The 17,834-nt window shown below is 38.2% G+C and overlaps 1 protein-coding gene across 1 annotated transcript in view; it reads left to right on the top strand.

Moving 5' to 3' along the window:
* LOC306761450 (RNA-binding protein Nova-1-like) overlaps positions 1–17,115 on the top strand; it is a gene marked incomplete at both ends in the record, with an annotated part of 29,779 nt that extends 12,664 nt beyond the window's left edge. The window contains 2 exons of the mRNA XM_079247613.1: positions 13,335–13,501; positions 16,096–17,115. Coding sequence (XP_079103739.1) covers positions 13,335–13,501; positions 16,096–17,115 — 1,187 coding nt within the window. The remainder of the gene's footprint in view (positions 1–13,334; positions 13,502–16,095) is intronic.
* Positions 17,116–17,834: the final 719 nt, after the last annotated feature.

Genomic DNA, 17,834 nt, shown 5'->3' with positions numbered 1-17,834 from the left:
CAGATTCTTCTCATGATTAATTTTTGTTGTAACCAATGACAGCTCATGAAGTGTATAGTATTTGACTCCCAAGACAGTCAACCATATGGTATTGTATTTTATCACACCATATTGTGTCGCCATGTTATGATTGCGCCATATGTTCATCTTCAGTCCACATTAAGTTGGGATATTTTTAGTCACATAGCATAATTACCAAAGATTTGTTTCAAGGTTTTATAGGCGTGGCAAGTTCATTTGTATCGCACAATTCAACAACAGGGTGATTCAAAATGCTTTAGGGAAACATTGATACTTTAGAAAATTAAAAGTATTATTTAAAATGACAAACAAAAGAGAAATGAAGAAGAAACAATGTTCGATAAAAGATAAAATATGTGAGAACAAGTGGACCTTTAACCTGGAAATAAATAAACTGAGTTTTTTAGCTGATCTGAGCTTTTCTGAGAGGTTTTCCAGACATGTGCAATCACCTGATATTTGTCATAATTTAGCCAAAATATGACTCAAGCAATTATACTATGAGGCTAACAATATGTAGTAGGGGTGTAAAACACACTTATTCATGATACTAAATTGTATTATTAAATAGATAATGATTTTCTCTTTGCCATTGTCACAAGTTCTGCAATGATATAACTTCAGAAGACAGGAATCGATATGACCTCATGTAACACAATCACTTTAATTCACCTGCGTGGTGGCGGAGTGGTTAGCACTACGGCCTCGCAGCTAAAGCATGGCTTCTCTACGGTTACTCCGGCTTTGTCCCACCCACATGACGTGTGCGTTAGGTTAATTGCTATTAGGGGTGGAAGAAAATATTGATATATCGCAATATTTTGTGTGACAATACTATGTCGATATTCAAAAGCACTGTGTCAGTTTTATCAAACGACCAATTTTTACAGATGAGGCAGGTTTTTATTTCTTAATTCATCTTGTACATTAAGATCAGTGTTTTTAATTTATTCAGCAGTGAAATGTAGACTCTGTTCTTATTCAGTAAGTTGATGTCAAGCATGCAACAGTGTTCAGTGTTTACAACGAGTAAAGGAAAATTGCAATACATTGTCTTGCTTATAGTATTCTATGTAGTATAGTATATTGTCGGCATGTATAGAAATACACATGCCTGATTTTTGTCAATACACACCCCTAATTGCTATGCTTAATTGATCACTTCTCACATGTAAGTTGCTTTGGAGAAATGAGTCTGCAGAATGTAGAACAAGTCACACTGAGTCACAAAAAGCAAGTAGAAAATATAAATCTTCCTTTTTCCTCAGCTCAGTCTGTGATTTACATGAAAACAATCTGTTCTCTTAAAGAAAACAGGCTGTGCCACACAGTTGTTAGAACAAAGTACATGTAAACAATGCCACATGTTCTTTCTCGATTGCTCCCTAAAATGATTACTGCATTAATGTTTGATCAGATTGTTTAGTTTGGATCTGTGCTGTTGGACTGTTGATCATCATATCAACAAATTAGTGCAGATCCACGTATTGTTACTCTTAATATCTAGAATATTGCTGCTTTAGTTTGGTTTTAGTTTACTTATGCTGGAATATTTAATCTGATCGTGACAATTTGATCAGTTTTCTGGAGAAATGGATATTAAAGATAAATATCAAGTCCTTATTGCATTGCATACATATAAGCTCAATTTTGTTATTAGACATTTAGACCACACCTACTGGCTGCGTCTCATATTTTGCGGGTGCCACCTCTGTTATCAGACTGCAGCAGGCGGAGAAAGACAAGCAAAGAGCTCACCGGTGTCCTCAAAGAGGCGTGCAAGATCTGGAGATAGGAATCACAGCTTTCAGTCAGACTTTCATGCTGAACTTTGAGCTAACACAGGACACAAAGATTTGTGAATTAAGCTTTTAGCTTTGAGCTTTGAGCTTGGAGAGTTTGCGTCTAACCATGCACAACTAATCACATGGTCATACAACTTGTGACTTGAACTGTGACTCAGATTGTGAATCGTGAGTCTCCTTTAGAAGGAAATCTTTTGGCTGTTCTGTCGCCCACTCCCAAGTCCTAGTCAGCTTCAGTAGTCACACCTCCAGAGACTGAAATACATGCGATGATACAGACATTTTATTCAACCATTCCTCAAAACGTCTTTTAATTAAATAAAATATGAATCATTTTGCATTTAAATTCTCCTGCTTCTCTTATCCACTGAATAAACAGCATCTCCATGTTGTTATGATTCTAGTTTATCTATTTGCAGTAATGTCATTTGAGTAAAGTTAGCACAAGAGTGAAATTTAAACCCATTTTGTCTGCTCGCTCTGGGATCTTCTTTGCAAACAAACCAAATGGCTGATTGACTTTTAATTACAGCAAGCTGTATTGCAAATCCACATTTTACACTGCAGCTCCAACCAAATATACACTGTCTCTCATGTTGACAGGCCATTTGTTTAAAAAAAAACAAAAAACTTTCAATACCAATTTGTTGAAGTAGAAAATAACATAAAAGATTGGTTTGAAATTCCTTTCAAGCAAATTCACAGAATACTGACTGGAGCCATCTAGAGCCAAGTAAATTTGGATATATTTTAAATTATACTGTTATTTTCTGAGTGAAATGGGTGATGTTGGATCAGTAAGTAAGTAAAAATATAGCACCTGTTGCAGATTAAAAAAAAAAAAAAATCCCAAAGCGCTGTACATATGACTAAAATAAAACATCCTGGTGATTCCAGTACATACAACAGAATGCACAATCAGCCAAAAGTTTCCTCAATAAAATCCACTTCCACTAAGTCCACAGAGTCAACCACGCAGAGGGACAGAGGTAGGTCATTCCAGAGCGACCGCCAGAAATCCTCGGTCTCCACAGGTTCTAACGGGTCTTTGGTACATTTTAAGGGGAGACCAGAAGTACAAATGGTGCGCCCAGAAGAATAGGGACGTAGTAGGTCAGCAGTATACTGTGGAACCTGATGAAACATCAAAATTAAAATTTGACAGGAAGGCAAAATAAAATAGAGGTGGCATGGGCTGTTTTAGGTTTGTCCATCTGAAGTCTAGCAGCACAGTTTGTATAAATAAAGTGTATTTAAAGCCGTCTTATATTATCATCAGAAGGGATTCTGCTGTGGTAAGTTGTTAAGGATTGTTGTATAGGGTACAGGCTGCATAGAAAAGATGGACATAACCACCTCAGATACATGTAAGTTTTGATCCAATGAAATTAAAATCATCATAGCATCATGAGGAGGGAATCTGCTGTGGTCGGTGGTTATGATTACAGTCCTACGTGATTCAGCACAATACGAAACTCCTTATCGTATCGTTCTGGACTTGTGCTGTCATATCATCTGTCTTTACCAAAGCATTAAGTAGACAAAAAAAAAAAAAAAAAAAAAAAAACAGGAAGCCATTCCAATTTGCAATACAAGCATCCAACCTTGCAGTAGAATACATACATACGTAAATTGGACAATCTCTATTTAAAAAGAATAAAAAGCATGATGCTATTACAGGACCCACATGGCCCCAGGAAGGAGAATCCATGCAGCAACATAAGACATTATTTAAAATGAACATTCAGAGGGTGACAAATTAATTTTTTAAATGATTCACGTTGCATTTTAACACTTTATTCTGACTAAAAATCTTCTCATAGATGATTTAAAGGATGCAGGATGGGTTCAACAAAACCACAGACTGCTCATGAAGGAGAGGTTTCCAGTCCTCCCCTGCACTGTTACAGCAAACTGTACCAGATGCATCCGCTTAGATTTTACCTCTGCAGAGACATAGCTGTACCATGCTGACATTCTGTAGCTACTAATGCTCCCCAGTGCAGCTTGGTAAAAGAAACATCATTTTCTGATTCACACCGGGCACGTAGGTAGACATAGCTGCCTCAGAGGCAGGTAGATTTTTATGCATTTCATGCTGGATTGTATTATGAGGACAGATGCTCTGCTGTGATTGGTGGTAGGAGTGGTGTCAAAAGTATTCACATTTATTACTCAGAAGTATAGATACTCAGGTTTAAAGAGACTTCTGTAAAAGTAAAAGTAGCAACTCAAATTTTTTACTTAAGTAAAAGTGTAAAAGTACTGATGTTAAAAAAATACTTGCAGTATGAAAGTAAAAGTAATGCAAGTGTGAAAAATACCATTAAAAAGGAATGCTTAAACTGTGGCACCAGAGCCTACATTGCACCCCCCAAAATAACATTTGTCTTAAAGTTATAATGACTATAATGTTAAATCAGAATATTAATACTGAAAAAGCTGGGAAGCGCTGCAGCTTTTTCAGCCACATAGATTCTGATGAAAAATTAACACATTTGAGTGCAATGCAAACATTTTAAGAACCACGTATAAGCATTAAGATGTGTTTCATGGCCTGGATGATTTGACTGAAAGAATTATAATGTTGCAAAGAGTCCAACTTCAAAAGGCACATTATTAATAACCTTTATTAAAAATATACACAACTAATAGCTTAGCTGCAGGAATCGGTGAGGGCAACAGATTTTTAGGAGACAAACAAAAAAATGAAGTGATAATTGATAAGAGAAAAAACCAAACAATACTATATATATATATATATATATATATATATATATATATATAAATTGCGGAAAAATGTAAGGAATAGAAGTAGAAAGTCGAATCAAGTATAGATACCCGAAATTTCTACTCAAGTAAGGTAACGAAGTATTTGTACTTCATTACTTGACATCTCTGGTGGTTAGGGACTGGCATGTAGGGCATAGAACAGGGGCACCCAAGTTTGGTCTTCCAGAGCTACTTTCCTGCAGCTTTTAGATGCATCCCATCTCCAACACACCTGAATCAAAATAATGGCTTTTTCTTTTATTGAAATGTATTTACAAAACAATACAATGGGTATACAAGAGAATGTCATAACTTACAACTAATGCTCAGGGGAAGCATCGTTGATAATTTTGATTTTTACAGCTTTTGAATTTATGCAAAATTCCAATGACTTCATGTATATATGGACACAACATAGGAAAACTGACATGTTTGGTTTTCGCTTCGCAAATTTACAACAATGTATGTGAAATTTATCAAGTAGAGTGAAGAGATTGATGACAAATCTTATTTTGTAAGGAAGGTGACAATTAAAACACCCAAATAAAACATATTCAGGTTTCATCCATACTCCAGCTTCCTACTGAGCTGGCACAGATTAACATCATTCCAGAAGTCTTGACAATAAGAGCACTCCCAGAAAAGATGACATATAGCTTCATCTGCTTGTTGACAGAAGGAGCAGATATGTTCAACATTTTTATGGATTTTTTTGCCAGAAAACATTAACTGGATAGCACCTGTGGAGAATTTTCAGAGAAACTTCTCGCACTTTGTCGGTAATAAAAAACAAAAATTGTCTGGGTAATAAAAACAAAACAAAAAAAAAAGGCTTTTTAACCAGGCGTCTGCAGAGCTGGACGACATATAGAAGAGGGAATTCAGCCATTAGATTCAGGTCCGTTGGAGGAGGGATGCATCTAAATGTTGCAGGATGGTGGATCTCGAGGACTGGACTTGGATGCGCCTGGCACAGGTTGTATATATGAGATGGACATACTGTAGCTACCTCAGCTGACAGATGACAGGACATGAGGAATAGTGCAATGCTCCTGACTGTGTCACCAGAATCAATGCACTTTTAATAGATTCATACAGAAATGTACATTTATCTCATTAAATACAGAATCACAGAATCTATCCCACAAGTTTTTATGCTGTAAGTCGCATTTAGTTCTTTAAAAAATGTCACTGTTTTTAATTTAGAAAATAAGTCCATAATGAAACAGTTAGACATTTTTACATAATTATAATTCAGCCACCTCACACTCTGGTACATGTAAAGTCACTTTAAACTCCGAAAAGGAACAATATATTTATGTCTCTTCAAAACAAAAGATTTTAGGTTTAAAACTGGAAGACTAAGAGGTGTCGTCATTTGCTGAATCCACTTCTTATGTGAGTCACAGGGCAGAACTGATCCAATTCCTGCCAAATTTCTAAATCTGATGTCTGTGGTGACACTTATATCCTGGCTCAGATTACAACTATTCTGACTCAGGACAACAAAACAAACAAACAAAACCATGGAAATATCAAAGAAAAGTTTCTGAGGCATATTTGACATTTGGAAACAGATCAGTCTAATAAACAAATCTGTTTCTCATCAATAGCATGAACAACTGGTCGGTGATTGTGTTATTGTTGTTTAACTCATGACAGTAGTTTCACACTAAAAGTTAAAGCCATGTCAGGATTTTTTTTTTTTTGTTTTGTTTTAAAGAAAAACCCAACAAATTTCCTGTTAAATGTGCAAAGTCAAGAAAAAACACCTTTTGCAGAGTGAGATTCAGATGCACCATAAAGAATTTCAGTGTGAAATAACTAAAATACAGACTGTAAAAGACAATATTTCACTATTATTAACAAGCTTCCTAACGTACATCTCCCATTTAATATGATCATTATTATTAATGAACTTTCAGCAATAACATTACTCTCTTATAAACTGATTGCTTAAAACCAGAGTAGTGGCGGAAAAACCTTTCTGGAAACTGGTTTTCCGAGCTGGTTCTGTTTTTCACTGCCAAACCTCATTGAGAAGGTACTAATTTAAATTGTAACAGCAGGGTGGTCATCCTCCTCAGTGGGTGCCAGTGAGTGAGAGTGGGTGGGGTCTGGTGCTTACGGAGAACAAATAATTACAGTTGGCTATTGTTATTTCTCAACAGACAGATTTACTTGCTAATTTACATGCAAGAGGCGTTAAATTAACCAAAATTTGTAGTTTATCATGAGGCTAAGAAGAAAATAAGAGGTAATGGCAACAAAGACTGTGGAATAATTGTTTAAAAAAAAAAGGGGGGGTAAAAAGCTACAATTTGGATTTGGTTTGCAGACAAAGCATTTAAACTCAGCCCCTCCTCGTCTGTTCAACAACAGGCAGCAGCCATGTTATAAAATAAAAACAAAATCACAGAACAAGAACAAAATCAGAACCTGGTTATGTTCTGAAGCACAAATAAACATGATCACACCTCCACATACGTCCACAGGAAACTGCAGGATCTCTGCTTTTTATGTGAAAATTCACATCCTTTATTGGAGTCTGTGCAGCAGAGATGTGAACAAGTGCAGGGAGTGAAGAGGAAGGAGGAGACGGTGAGCTGAAATTATCGCTGCCCCTTTATGGTCCTCACATCTGCACACTTTCACATGGTTTTACAGCTTTTGGCTCAGTTAAGAAAAAAGTCCCAAATGCAAAGTAAGCAGAAACTAGGAGAAGACAGACTGAAGTTCTCTGTTCAAAAAAAAAAAAAAAAAACTTCATTAAACCCAGAGGGGGAATTATGTTGCAGTTGTTCAGTTTATATCTTTTTTTTGTTTTTGTTTTAAATAATTAATCATCAGTCATATTTTTACTGAGGATATGGCTGTTGGCAGGAATGACCTCATTCCTGCCTGTTATTGCATCTACTTGAAGAAGCCTCTGACCGAACACACTTGTTTCCTCACTGTTTAATAGAGGGTGTGAAGAACATTCCTGCAGCTCAAGCAGCATTCCTCTCTGGACAAGAGCTCCAGGTGCTCCAGACTTACCCATCTCGTTCTTGATTCTTATCAGAAAAATTTGCTAACAGTTCGATAGCTCGAGTGCAGTTCTTTTTTCTTTACTATGTCATGTCCAAATAAGAGCATCGCAGAATGTCCTCCCTTTAGCTTTCTGTTAACTTTGTTGTCTTCATCTGCTTTAAAGCAGAGTTTAAACTCGTTAGAGTCCCAGATATATTCCTACAGCTTTGTCTCAGTAAAACACATAATACTTTTCTCTCTGTTCCTTCTGTTTCCCTGTGAGCACTTTTTTAGCTTGTTCATTTTGTCAGTTAATGGCAAAATATATTTTTATGGGAAAAAATGAAATGAAAACTGAATGTAGTTAAAAATAAGAGCTCACAAATGTCAACGGATGGGAGAGAATCTTGCCGACTGGCTGCTGAATGTGTGTTCACCGTCTTTCTGCAATTCCTTTTACAGGAAAAATAAAAATATCAATATAGATATGTATGACTATATTATGTCGTTATTTAGGCAAAATAAATCAAGATATAATTTAGGAGTCACATTGCCAAACCCCACTTAAATTCCTGTGGGATTTATTGTTATTTTGCTCCTTAATTTAGTTGAGGGAAGCTGATTCAGTTGATTCAACTGCTAAACAGCTTTTCCGTTACCATGGATACTCGCAACAGATCTTGAAAAGTTTCCCTTTCACAAGGAAAAACTGCTTGAGCTAACTGAACAAAATCTCTTAAGATATTGTTTGACAGTGGATTATCTAAAGTGGTGAAAAAAATAACAAAACAAAATAAATCAAAACAATCAGTATGATCAGACCTACAGTTACTGCCCCCTAGTGGTCTATTGTAAAACTGTGATATATAAAGATACAACACCTTTAAATGTTTCTTGATACCTCATATATTCTCTTACTCTCCACATTTAAATTGTTCAACAACACAATGAAATTCTAATGTCCAGAGTTCAAATAGCTATCATTAGCTAATATTTACAGTTTTTGACAATCATTAATTTTTCTCAGATCTGATTGAAGGGATTTTACTGCCTGTAATGTTTAACAGAATTACTTTTGGTATATTTTATAACAACTGCAAAAGTTCCAAAAATATTCAGCTTGTTCATGTAAAATTTTTCATTAAGAAGCACAACTGTTTTTAAGCAGGTATATAAAGTTAATCTGTTTTATTTTATTTTATTTTTTATTTTATTTTATTTTATTTTATTTTATTTTTTTAAATTTTATTTTATTTGTGAAACAGCTCTTTGGAATCTTGCCTATGATATTGACTGTGATAAATTTAATGAGCTTATTTTCTCCAAGGATAGCCACAGGGATTGGAGCATTACTGTGACTTAGGTCTGTTGTAAAAAAAAGATTATAAGGGAATTCTTTTTTTTTTTTTTTTTTTTCCCCCCCAATTTTCCTGGACTTAAATGGTTCTTTATGACAGATCCCCCATTCAGAATTAGCATTTGCATTGTAGAGAGGCGTACCATATGGAAACATTGTGACATAACAAATGCATTCAGCATCAAGATTTCCAATGAACACGTTGCAGCTGAGCGTTCCGTGCGGATAATACTGTATCTTTGAAAAGCTGTTGATGTGTTGACAGTAATTATAGGTGATGCTTCATGTGTGGAACGCTTGCAGTCTTAATAAATCACACAGAGGATTTGGGCAAGCTAATTCAGAGGCTGATTTTCATCACAGAAAAGAGCTCTTGTCAACTGCCAGGAAGTGTGGAAACTTCCACACTTTGGGATCAAGATGGAAGGCATGAGAGTCTTTGGTCTTGTGGGGAAAGCTGAAGGCTGAGACGTATGCTCTCTGGAGAACTGACACATTTTTCTCCCCTCATGCCAGCGAGAGAATGCACAAACTCTTGACTGTTACTCAGAGCAAGGATGCGTGATCTTGACATTCATTACCATTAAAAAAAGGTGAAGGCAAATGCAGGCATTTCAGGAAGGAAGCGCTAACATTTAGTTTCGCATCCTCTTTGTGTCGTCATCAATAACAGAAACGTCTGGAAAACATCCAGATTTTTGCGTTTGAGTAAACTGTTGTATTGTGAGGAAAGTAAGGTTGTCAGTCCTTGAAAGACTTGGTTGTTGTTTGGATGTTTAACTGGTAATTATGTACAAAAACTTCCCGGGACACTTTTATCTTTTATGGGAATGGTTCCTCACTTGAAGTGACCTAGTTTACAGCTTTTAGCATGCGTGTGGGGACAGGAAAGAGACTGCTCAGTCTTAATTGAAAAGATTAAAAGTCACTTTTTAGCAAAAAAAAAAAAGAAAATGCTGAAATCAAGCTTTATATGTCTGCTGGTTCCTATGGAGAGAAATTTGTTTATTATCCAATCAAATGAGCTATATTTGAAACCAAAAATGATTTTTGAGTGCAAAAAAAAAAATAAGTGAGAATCTATCTATTTTTTTTGTAGAGATCAAAACAAATTAGGTTCCAAAAAAAAAAAATTTGAGAAAGCATAATTCTCCAACTTCAATCAAAACTAATGTTTTCTTCAATCAAAAACTAATGTTTGTAAGTAAAAAAATACAACAGTTGTGCATAAAAATAAGTCCTTTTCTCCTTATAGTTAAAAAAACATTTGGTTAGAAGTTATAAAGTTTTGTTTGCAAATCAGTGATTCTCACTTTTTTTCCCCCTCAAAAATCATTGTTGGTTTCAAATATAACTTATTTGATTGGATAATCAAGAAACAAATTTCTCTCTATAGTTCCAGTCTCTGTCTCATTTTTTATAAAATGCATGTAGTCATGTGAAAAGCAATAAAACATTTAGAGGTTTTTCTGATCAGAACATATCAGAACACATCGTTCTATCACCATTTATTGAACTAAAACTAAGCAAAATACAGAAACAGTTAATTAAAAACTAAGTATATTATCACTGCTTCCTTAAAAAGCAACAGGGGTAAGTAGCTGCCAGGTGCTGCTGATCAAATGCACTTGATTAATTGATCATCAGCAAGTTTCAGCACTTCTTTCCATACAGAAGTGTTGGCAGTTTGTTGTCTGAAGCATTCAGGTGTGCCAAGGATGAAATTTATCAGAAATGATCTGACAAAAGAAATTTTTACCTCACATCAATCTTCTAAAGGTTATATGGTCGTTTTGAAACTATTTGGAGTCCATCGCTCTACAGCGAGAGAGATTATTCACAAGTGGGATACTTGCAAGACAGCTGCCAATCGTTGTGGATGCAAGTTCATGCCAAGGTCAGACCGAGCAGCGTTCAGATACACGGTGAAAAAAACCCCAAGAGCTACAACTCAGACTCTACAGACTGCATGATGTTAAAGTTCATAACATTACATTTATAAACATCAACAATATACTTAAAACATGATTGATTGGAAAAGGTGTCAGAAAAAAAAGGTTTGTCTTTCTAAAAAAGAACTGTTTAGGTTGACAAGCTGAAGAGGAAAAATGAGGTCAGTATGTAGATGTTTGGTCAGATTGCACAGCATCGAGTTAGGTGAAAACAGCAAGCGGCTGAGGCATCAGCTGGATGACCTGCTCATATCTGATGGCTTGTTGGGCGAGAACAACCCTTTTAATCACATGGATGGAATAAACAAGTCAAATGCACGTAAAATTTCTCAACTTTAAAAATAATGTTGATGTTGATGTGTCTGTAAAGTGCCCTGAGACAACATTGTCGTGAAGTGGTGCTATACAAATAAAGCTGAATTGAATTGTGTTTAAGTTCAGTACACATTAATTTGATTCCTAAAACAACTTCTGCTGATTTATTGTTTCAGTCCAAGTGGTTGTCCTTATTTAAGAGACCTCCAATAGTCACTGTTGCACTTTAGACGGTACAACCTGAAAGAAATGTCCAAAACCATGCCTTTATAAAGACTTTTTTATTATTTTTATAATAATTTTCATCCTAAAAGATCCATGTGTCTTGTTTTGACAAAGCCTCTTCCCAGAGAGGCAAACGCTCTCCCCTCCATTTAAACAGCAAGCTCTTCCTCTGCTGCTCATCATCACTTCTCCCCAGGTCATCACCTGGATGATGGTAAAGGAGCAGACCCACTGAGAGTCAAACATCAGACCACCTGGCTAAAAGCTAAAGGTTTAAAATTAGGTCACACAATCAGACGTGCAAATCCTCAACAGAATATCTGCAAAAGAAACAAATGAATGTTGTTCTGTGGAGAACTTTGCAGAAAGAAATGCTGCAAACCTCACTGAACTCATAAAACCTTTTAACTTGAAGAAGAAAAACTCTTGTTTTCCTAACGACTGTATCTTTGGTTTGTCTAGTTTTGTTGCAGGAAATGAAAGCGTAGTTTACGAACAACAAACACTCCTCTTACCTTTTGCTACAGCAAATCCATTAGATGGCAAGGTAGAAAATAGTGATTAGACTTCAAACAAAATAAAATCTACTTGTTATGTTGTCTGAATCATTTTCCAGTGACTGACCCTGGATAATTTATTTTTGTAGAAAAACAATATCTAAAGCTTTACGTATGTTTTTTAGAGCAAAATTTGACCTATTATCAGTTTGAAATATAATAATTTGTATGATGAAATGTGCTCGCATAAAAATCTGTGACAGATTACAGACTTGCACACTTTGGTCTTCGTTTGTTACATAAGCAACAGGCAGGAGTAGCATTACACCAAAAGAGACACCAAATGTTCTTTCTGAAGCTTTGCAAGATTAAATCCAGATTGTTTTTTGAGAAATTTTATATGTTTTCATTATTTTTGATTATATACTATTTGTAGGCAATAAAATGACATTAAAAAAAAAGAAACATGCAGGACACGATTAACAGTTTTTGATTTATAAAATGTTTTTTTTGCCAGATTTAGTGCTTCATGTCTGTTATATGCAGCTTATTTCTCTGTCTTTTGTTTAAGTACCTAAACTGACAAAAAAGAAAAAACTATCTAAATCCATTATTCGATGTATCTGTGTCATAAAGCCAGTTGGATCTGACAAGTACTGATTTTCACTGCATTCATTTTAGCAAATCCTAAGTGCTGCTAAATTGCTAGAGAACATTTGCAGACGTGCAAAGCAGGATCATTCAGGATCATCTCATCAGGTGGTCTTCCCATTCACAAATTTGATTCAATAAGGAGAGAAACTCAGACTTTTTCAACTTATCAACACTGAGATTTAGGCTGACAAAGAAAAAAACTAATAAGGCATTTTACATTCAAATGAAGTTGAATCGAATGTTCCCACAGAACAAGGCAGGAAGGTTGATACAAAAGGGAGAGTGTTTTAAAAATCATGCAAGTCAGTATAAAGGACCTACTGTTGCATCACCTGTTTCCATGGTTCGGCCCTTTTGCCATGGCAACTGAATGCCAGTTGGGTCGTCAATGTGGGCGTAGAAAGAAGCCCAGAGGAAGAACAAATGTGTGTTTAGTCTATTAGAGCTGCAAAGCAGGAACAGGCAAAGCATTTCTGCACTGTAAGTGTTACATCATTGAGGAAGAATCCCCCCCCCCCCCCCCCACCCCCCTGGGTCTTTAACTAAGCACTGTTCAGTCTTTCAGCTGTTTCTATCTGTGAGAAGTGAGAAGTAACTTTCCGAAATGCCATGCAACATTTTTTTTTTAATGCAGATCTAGATTTTAGTCCAGACCCAAGCAAATCCATCAAATCTGTTTGCAAAGTATCCTTACGTTTGTCCTCCTCTTCCTCTCTCATTACAGGAACAACAGAAAGAGTCTGTCTTATACAGGGTACTGTCGAAGCCCTCAATGGTGTCCACAACTTCATCGCGGAGAAAGTCCGCGAAATGCCCCAGAGCGCCCAGAAACCAGAACCAGTCAGCATACTGCAGCCACAGACCACAGTCAACCCAGACCGCGTCAAACAGGTGAGATTCTCCACAATCTTTGCAGAGCAGCTGATAACTGTGAGATATGCAAGTTCACAATTGCAATAAACCCACGCTGTAAAGTTTGGAGGGGCAGTGGCAAGCCAAAGCTAATCAGTTAGCGTCTGATACTGGTGGGTTTTAGGTGTTTGGATGGTCAAGCATGTAGGGATGCTCAATTGTGGGAAAAAGAAAACCTGATAACTATTATTGTTGGTAAACGTTGAAATTACAATTCATGATTAGCTACTCGGGGTGCAGGTACAGGGCATTTACCCAGGATCTAACGCAAGCTAGGACTGGTCCTGCAGCATGGGTTTGTTATTTTAGGGTGCCTTCACATTAGGATAATCCGCTAGACTTGGACTTGGCTCAGTTTTAGGGGGGTGTATCCATGTGGACCGAGATCACGTTCATGCTGCACTTTGGTCAAATGAACCAAACCATTAGAATAATATATCCCCATTCTCACCAAAGGTGGCGCTGCACTAATATTTAGCAAAAGAGAGGATAAGACCAGTGTGAAAAAGAAAACTCCATTTTCTCCACTTGCGAGTTAAACATGGAGATGAAACTATCGCTGTTTTGGTTTTTTTTATTGTGTCTTATGCAAGTATACTGCAGAAATTCTCTGCAACAATGGATGCAGTATGAACATCAGACGAGGCAGAGGACCCTTAATGCCATTGCTATGTATTTACCTACAATGCAATGCTACGGCAAATGCAGAAAGGGACTTTTTTGTAGTCCGCTTCCTGTATTTGGTCTGCTTGAATCGGACCAAGACTTGCGGACTCAATCTGTGTACAAAGGCTTCTTCTGTCAGAATCAGAATTCGTTTGGTCCATTCACATTTCCAACAAAGAAGACTCTCTAAACAAACAGACTTGGAGCAGACGTGAAAATCTCCGGCAGCAGGGACTTCGGCGCGAGGACAGGTGTTGAGCCAAAATAATCACCCCTGCTGTGAAAAGCACCTTGTTTTTCAAAGCAAGGGTGATTATTTCTGCACTTGGCCTCCTGTGAGTTCTTTGGGATTAGGGAGGGACACGCATCAAAAGAGTTACAATGATTTTTTACATCAGTCTCCAATTTCACATGAAAAATATGCTAGTTGGTTTTTGAAATTGTTTAAATTTGAGTTGTTGGAAGGGTCTGAAGACTTGATGACTATTGTGAGAACATCACTATGTTGGCAACAGCTTTCTTCACTAATGGTGGATGGTTCATCCATCCCATCCATTTTCTGCTGCTTTTCCAGGATCGGGTTGTGGAGGCAGCAGCCTACCTAAGCAGGGAAGCCCAGACTTCCTCTCCCCAGCCACATTTTCCGGCTCATTGGGTGGATCCCGAGACTTTCCCGGGCCATCCAAGAGATATAGTCCCTCTAGCAAATCCTGGATCTCCCCGGGGTTTCCTCCTTTGGTGATGTGCCCGGGACACTTCACAAGGGAGGTGTCCAGGAAGCATCCTAACCAGATGCCCTTGCCACTTCAACTATACTTGTCTCGATGTGGAGGAGCAGCTCTAATCTGAGCCCCTTCCTGGATGACTGAGCTTCTCACCCTGTAAGGGAGAGCCCGGCCACCCTGAGGATGAAACTTGTTTCAGCAGCTTGTATTCACGATCTTGTTCTTTCAGTCACTACCCACCAGTGAGGGTAGGAACATAGATAAGATCTTTGCCTTCTAGTTAAGCTCCTTCTTCACCACGACAGACCGGCTCAGAGTTCGCATTACTGCAGATACCGCACTGATTTGCCTGTCAATCTCGCGCTCAATCCTTCCCTCATTTGTGAACAATACCACGAGATATTATGGTGGCCGGTATACTTCTATAATTGTGCGTGTCATCTGGAACAAATGACAAAACAAGCTAAGCATAATATGGCAAAATTATCTTAATCATAATATCTTTGGTCAGCTTTTTGTGATCATTTCAAGCCATTGTCGGAATCTTAATCAAAACGTTATATACTGTGCAGCTCTACAAGCATGGCAGCTTGTAAACATGCTTCTGAGTGTATGTTCTTACATCACAACTAGAGACTATTCTTTCATTGAAAAAACAATAAAGAATACATAAGAAAGATTTTTGGGTGGGGAATACGAATTAGCTCTTGCCCAGCAAGCGTCTCTATATTGATTGGCTGAGGGTGGCTTGTGATAAACTGAAGGGACGGATGGCTCATCCAATCACATGATGAGAATTTCTTAAAAACAACTTTCAAAACTTTTTAAACTTTGCAGATGGTTCTGGTGATAAAAAGTGGTCTTTCAGTGTGCTGTTCAATTCTGGGGCATTTTGTTTATTAGTTGTCAATCTAACTTGTTTTGTGGGCCACAACCTGCAGGGTAGTAGGGTCAGGAAAATGTGAGTGTATGAGGTTATTTTTACCTACAGTCTTTCATAGCTAGACAGAGCCATGTGGCAGCTGCAGCCTAAACCCCTGGGATTAACAAATCGCTGAGTAAAGTGGGGGCTGGTATAGTACTCTGACTCAGAGACATCCCTCTGTCTCTTGACCATTTATGCTATTAGATTATTATGTTTCCCTTTTTTTGCTACCAAAATCTTTTTCTTTTTCTCTGCAGGCCAAACTGATCGTGCCCAATAGCACAGCAGGGCTGATCATTGGCAAAGGTGGAGCCACAGTCAAAGCAGTGATGGAGCAGTCAGGGGCTTGGGTGCAGCTCTCCCAGAAGCCAGAAGGCATCAACCTGCAGGAGCGGGTGGTAACCATCAGCGGGGAACCTGAACAGAACCGTAAGGCTGTGGAAATCATAGTGCAGAAAATCCAGGAGGACCCTCAGAGCAGCAGCTGCCTCAATATTAGCTATTCCAATGTCTCTGGCCCAGTAGCCAACTCCAACCCCACTGGCTCCCCCTACGCCAATACAGCCGAGGTGCTGCCCAATGCAGCTGCAGCAGCTGCCACTGCCTCCAGCCTTCTGGGTCAGGCCGGACTGACAGGAATGGGTGCCTTCCCTGCCGCCATGTCCAGTTTCTCTGGCAATGACCTGCTCGCCATCACCTCAGCCCTGAATACGTTGGCCAGCTACGGTTACAACACCAACACCCTCGGCCTGGGTCTCAACCCTGCAGCTGCCTCTGGAGTCCTGGCTGCAGTTGCAGCTAGTGCTAACCCAGCTGCTGCTGCTGCAGCTAACCTATTGGCCTCCTACGCTAATGATGCCTCCAGCAGCGCTGGCCACCCTGCTACAGGCCTCGGTGGTTTCTCCCTGGGTTCACTAGCAGCTGCTACCGGGGCTTCCAATGGTTACCTAAATGCTTCGTCTCCATTGATGGCCTCATCCCTATTGGCAACAGAGAAGCTAGCAGATGGGGCTAAGGACGTGGTTGAAATTGCAGTGCCCGAGAATCTGGTGGGTGCCATTTTGGGGAAAGGAGGTAAAACGCTGGTAGAGTACCAGGAGCTGACAGGAGCACGCATCCAGATCTCCAAAAAAGGGGAATTCATTCCTGGTACTCGGAACCGTAAAGTTACCATAACAGGGTCGCCAGCCGCTACACAAGCAGCACAGTATCTGATCAGCCAGCGGATCACTTACGAGCAGGGCGTGCGTGCTACCAACCCACAAAAGGTGGGCTAAAATGAAAAAGAAGAGAAAAGAAGGAAAGGATGAAGACAGAGATAGAAGGAAATTGAAAGAGTCCTAATGAGTAGAAAAAAAAAAGAAATGTCCAAATATCTGTTCAATATTTCAGTATCAAATGAGAGAATAACAAAGGAGGAGGTGGGGGAGACAGTCCAGATAAGTGTGTGTGATATGTGAGTGTGTTTTTAGGACTGACGTCCTGATGTTTTTTAAAAGTTTGTGTCAAGTCTTTTTGACAATGGCGATCAGAGTAAGCTGAACTGGTCCACTGCCAAGTTGCAGATTCAAGAGTGAGGCCGCAGGGTTTCACCCTCCTCCAAAACCTCATTACTGATTTTCTTTTATTTCTGTTCTTTCTTTATTTTTTTTTTCTTGGTTTTAGTTTCAGTTTTCAGCCTCAGCTCCCGGTGCGCTGAAGGTGTCAGATGAAAATCCAGCCAGCCAACAGAGCTGATTTACAAACCTTGCTCTTTGTGTACAATGCAGAAGGCATTGTCAACAGGGGAGAGGTTTTACGTCAAGCACCTGAGCTCATCTAAGTCAATAGGGAAGCAATCTGAGTATGATTTCATTTAAAGACAAAAAAAAAGGAAAGAAAAAAAAAAATAGCATATCTATGTTGACATATGTTAAATTCTGGCTCATATCATAATTGAAGTTTCGAAATTTGGATATTTTATCTCATCCTTTATTTATTGACACGGTCTCATTCA

Source organism: Telmatherina bonti (genome assembly GCF_933228915.1).
Source record: "Telmatherina bonti genome assembly, chromosome: 10".
Classification (NCBI taxonomy): Eukaryota; Metazoa; Chordata; class Actinopteri; order Atheriniformes; family Telmatherinidae; genus Telmatherina; species Telmatherina bonti.
The sequence above is the reverse complement of the archived record's forward strand: the minus strand, read 5'-3'. Positions and strand labels throughout refer to the sequence as shown.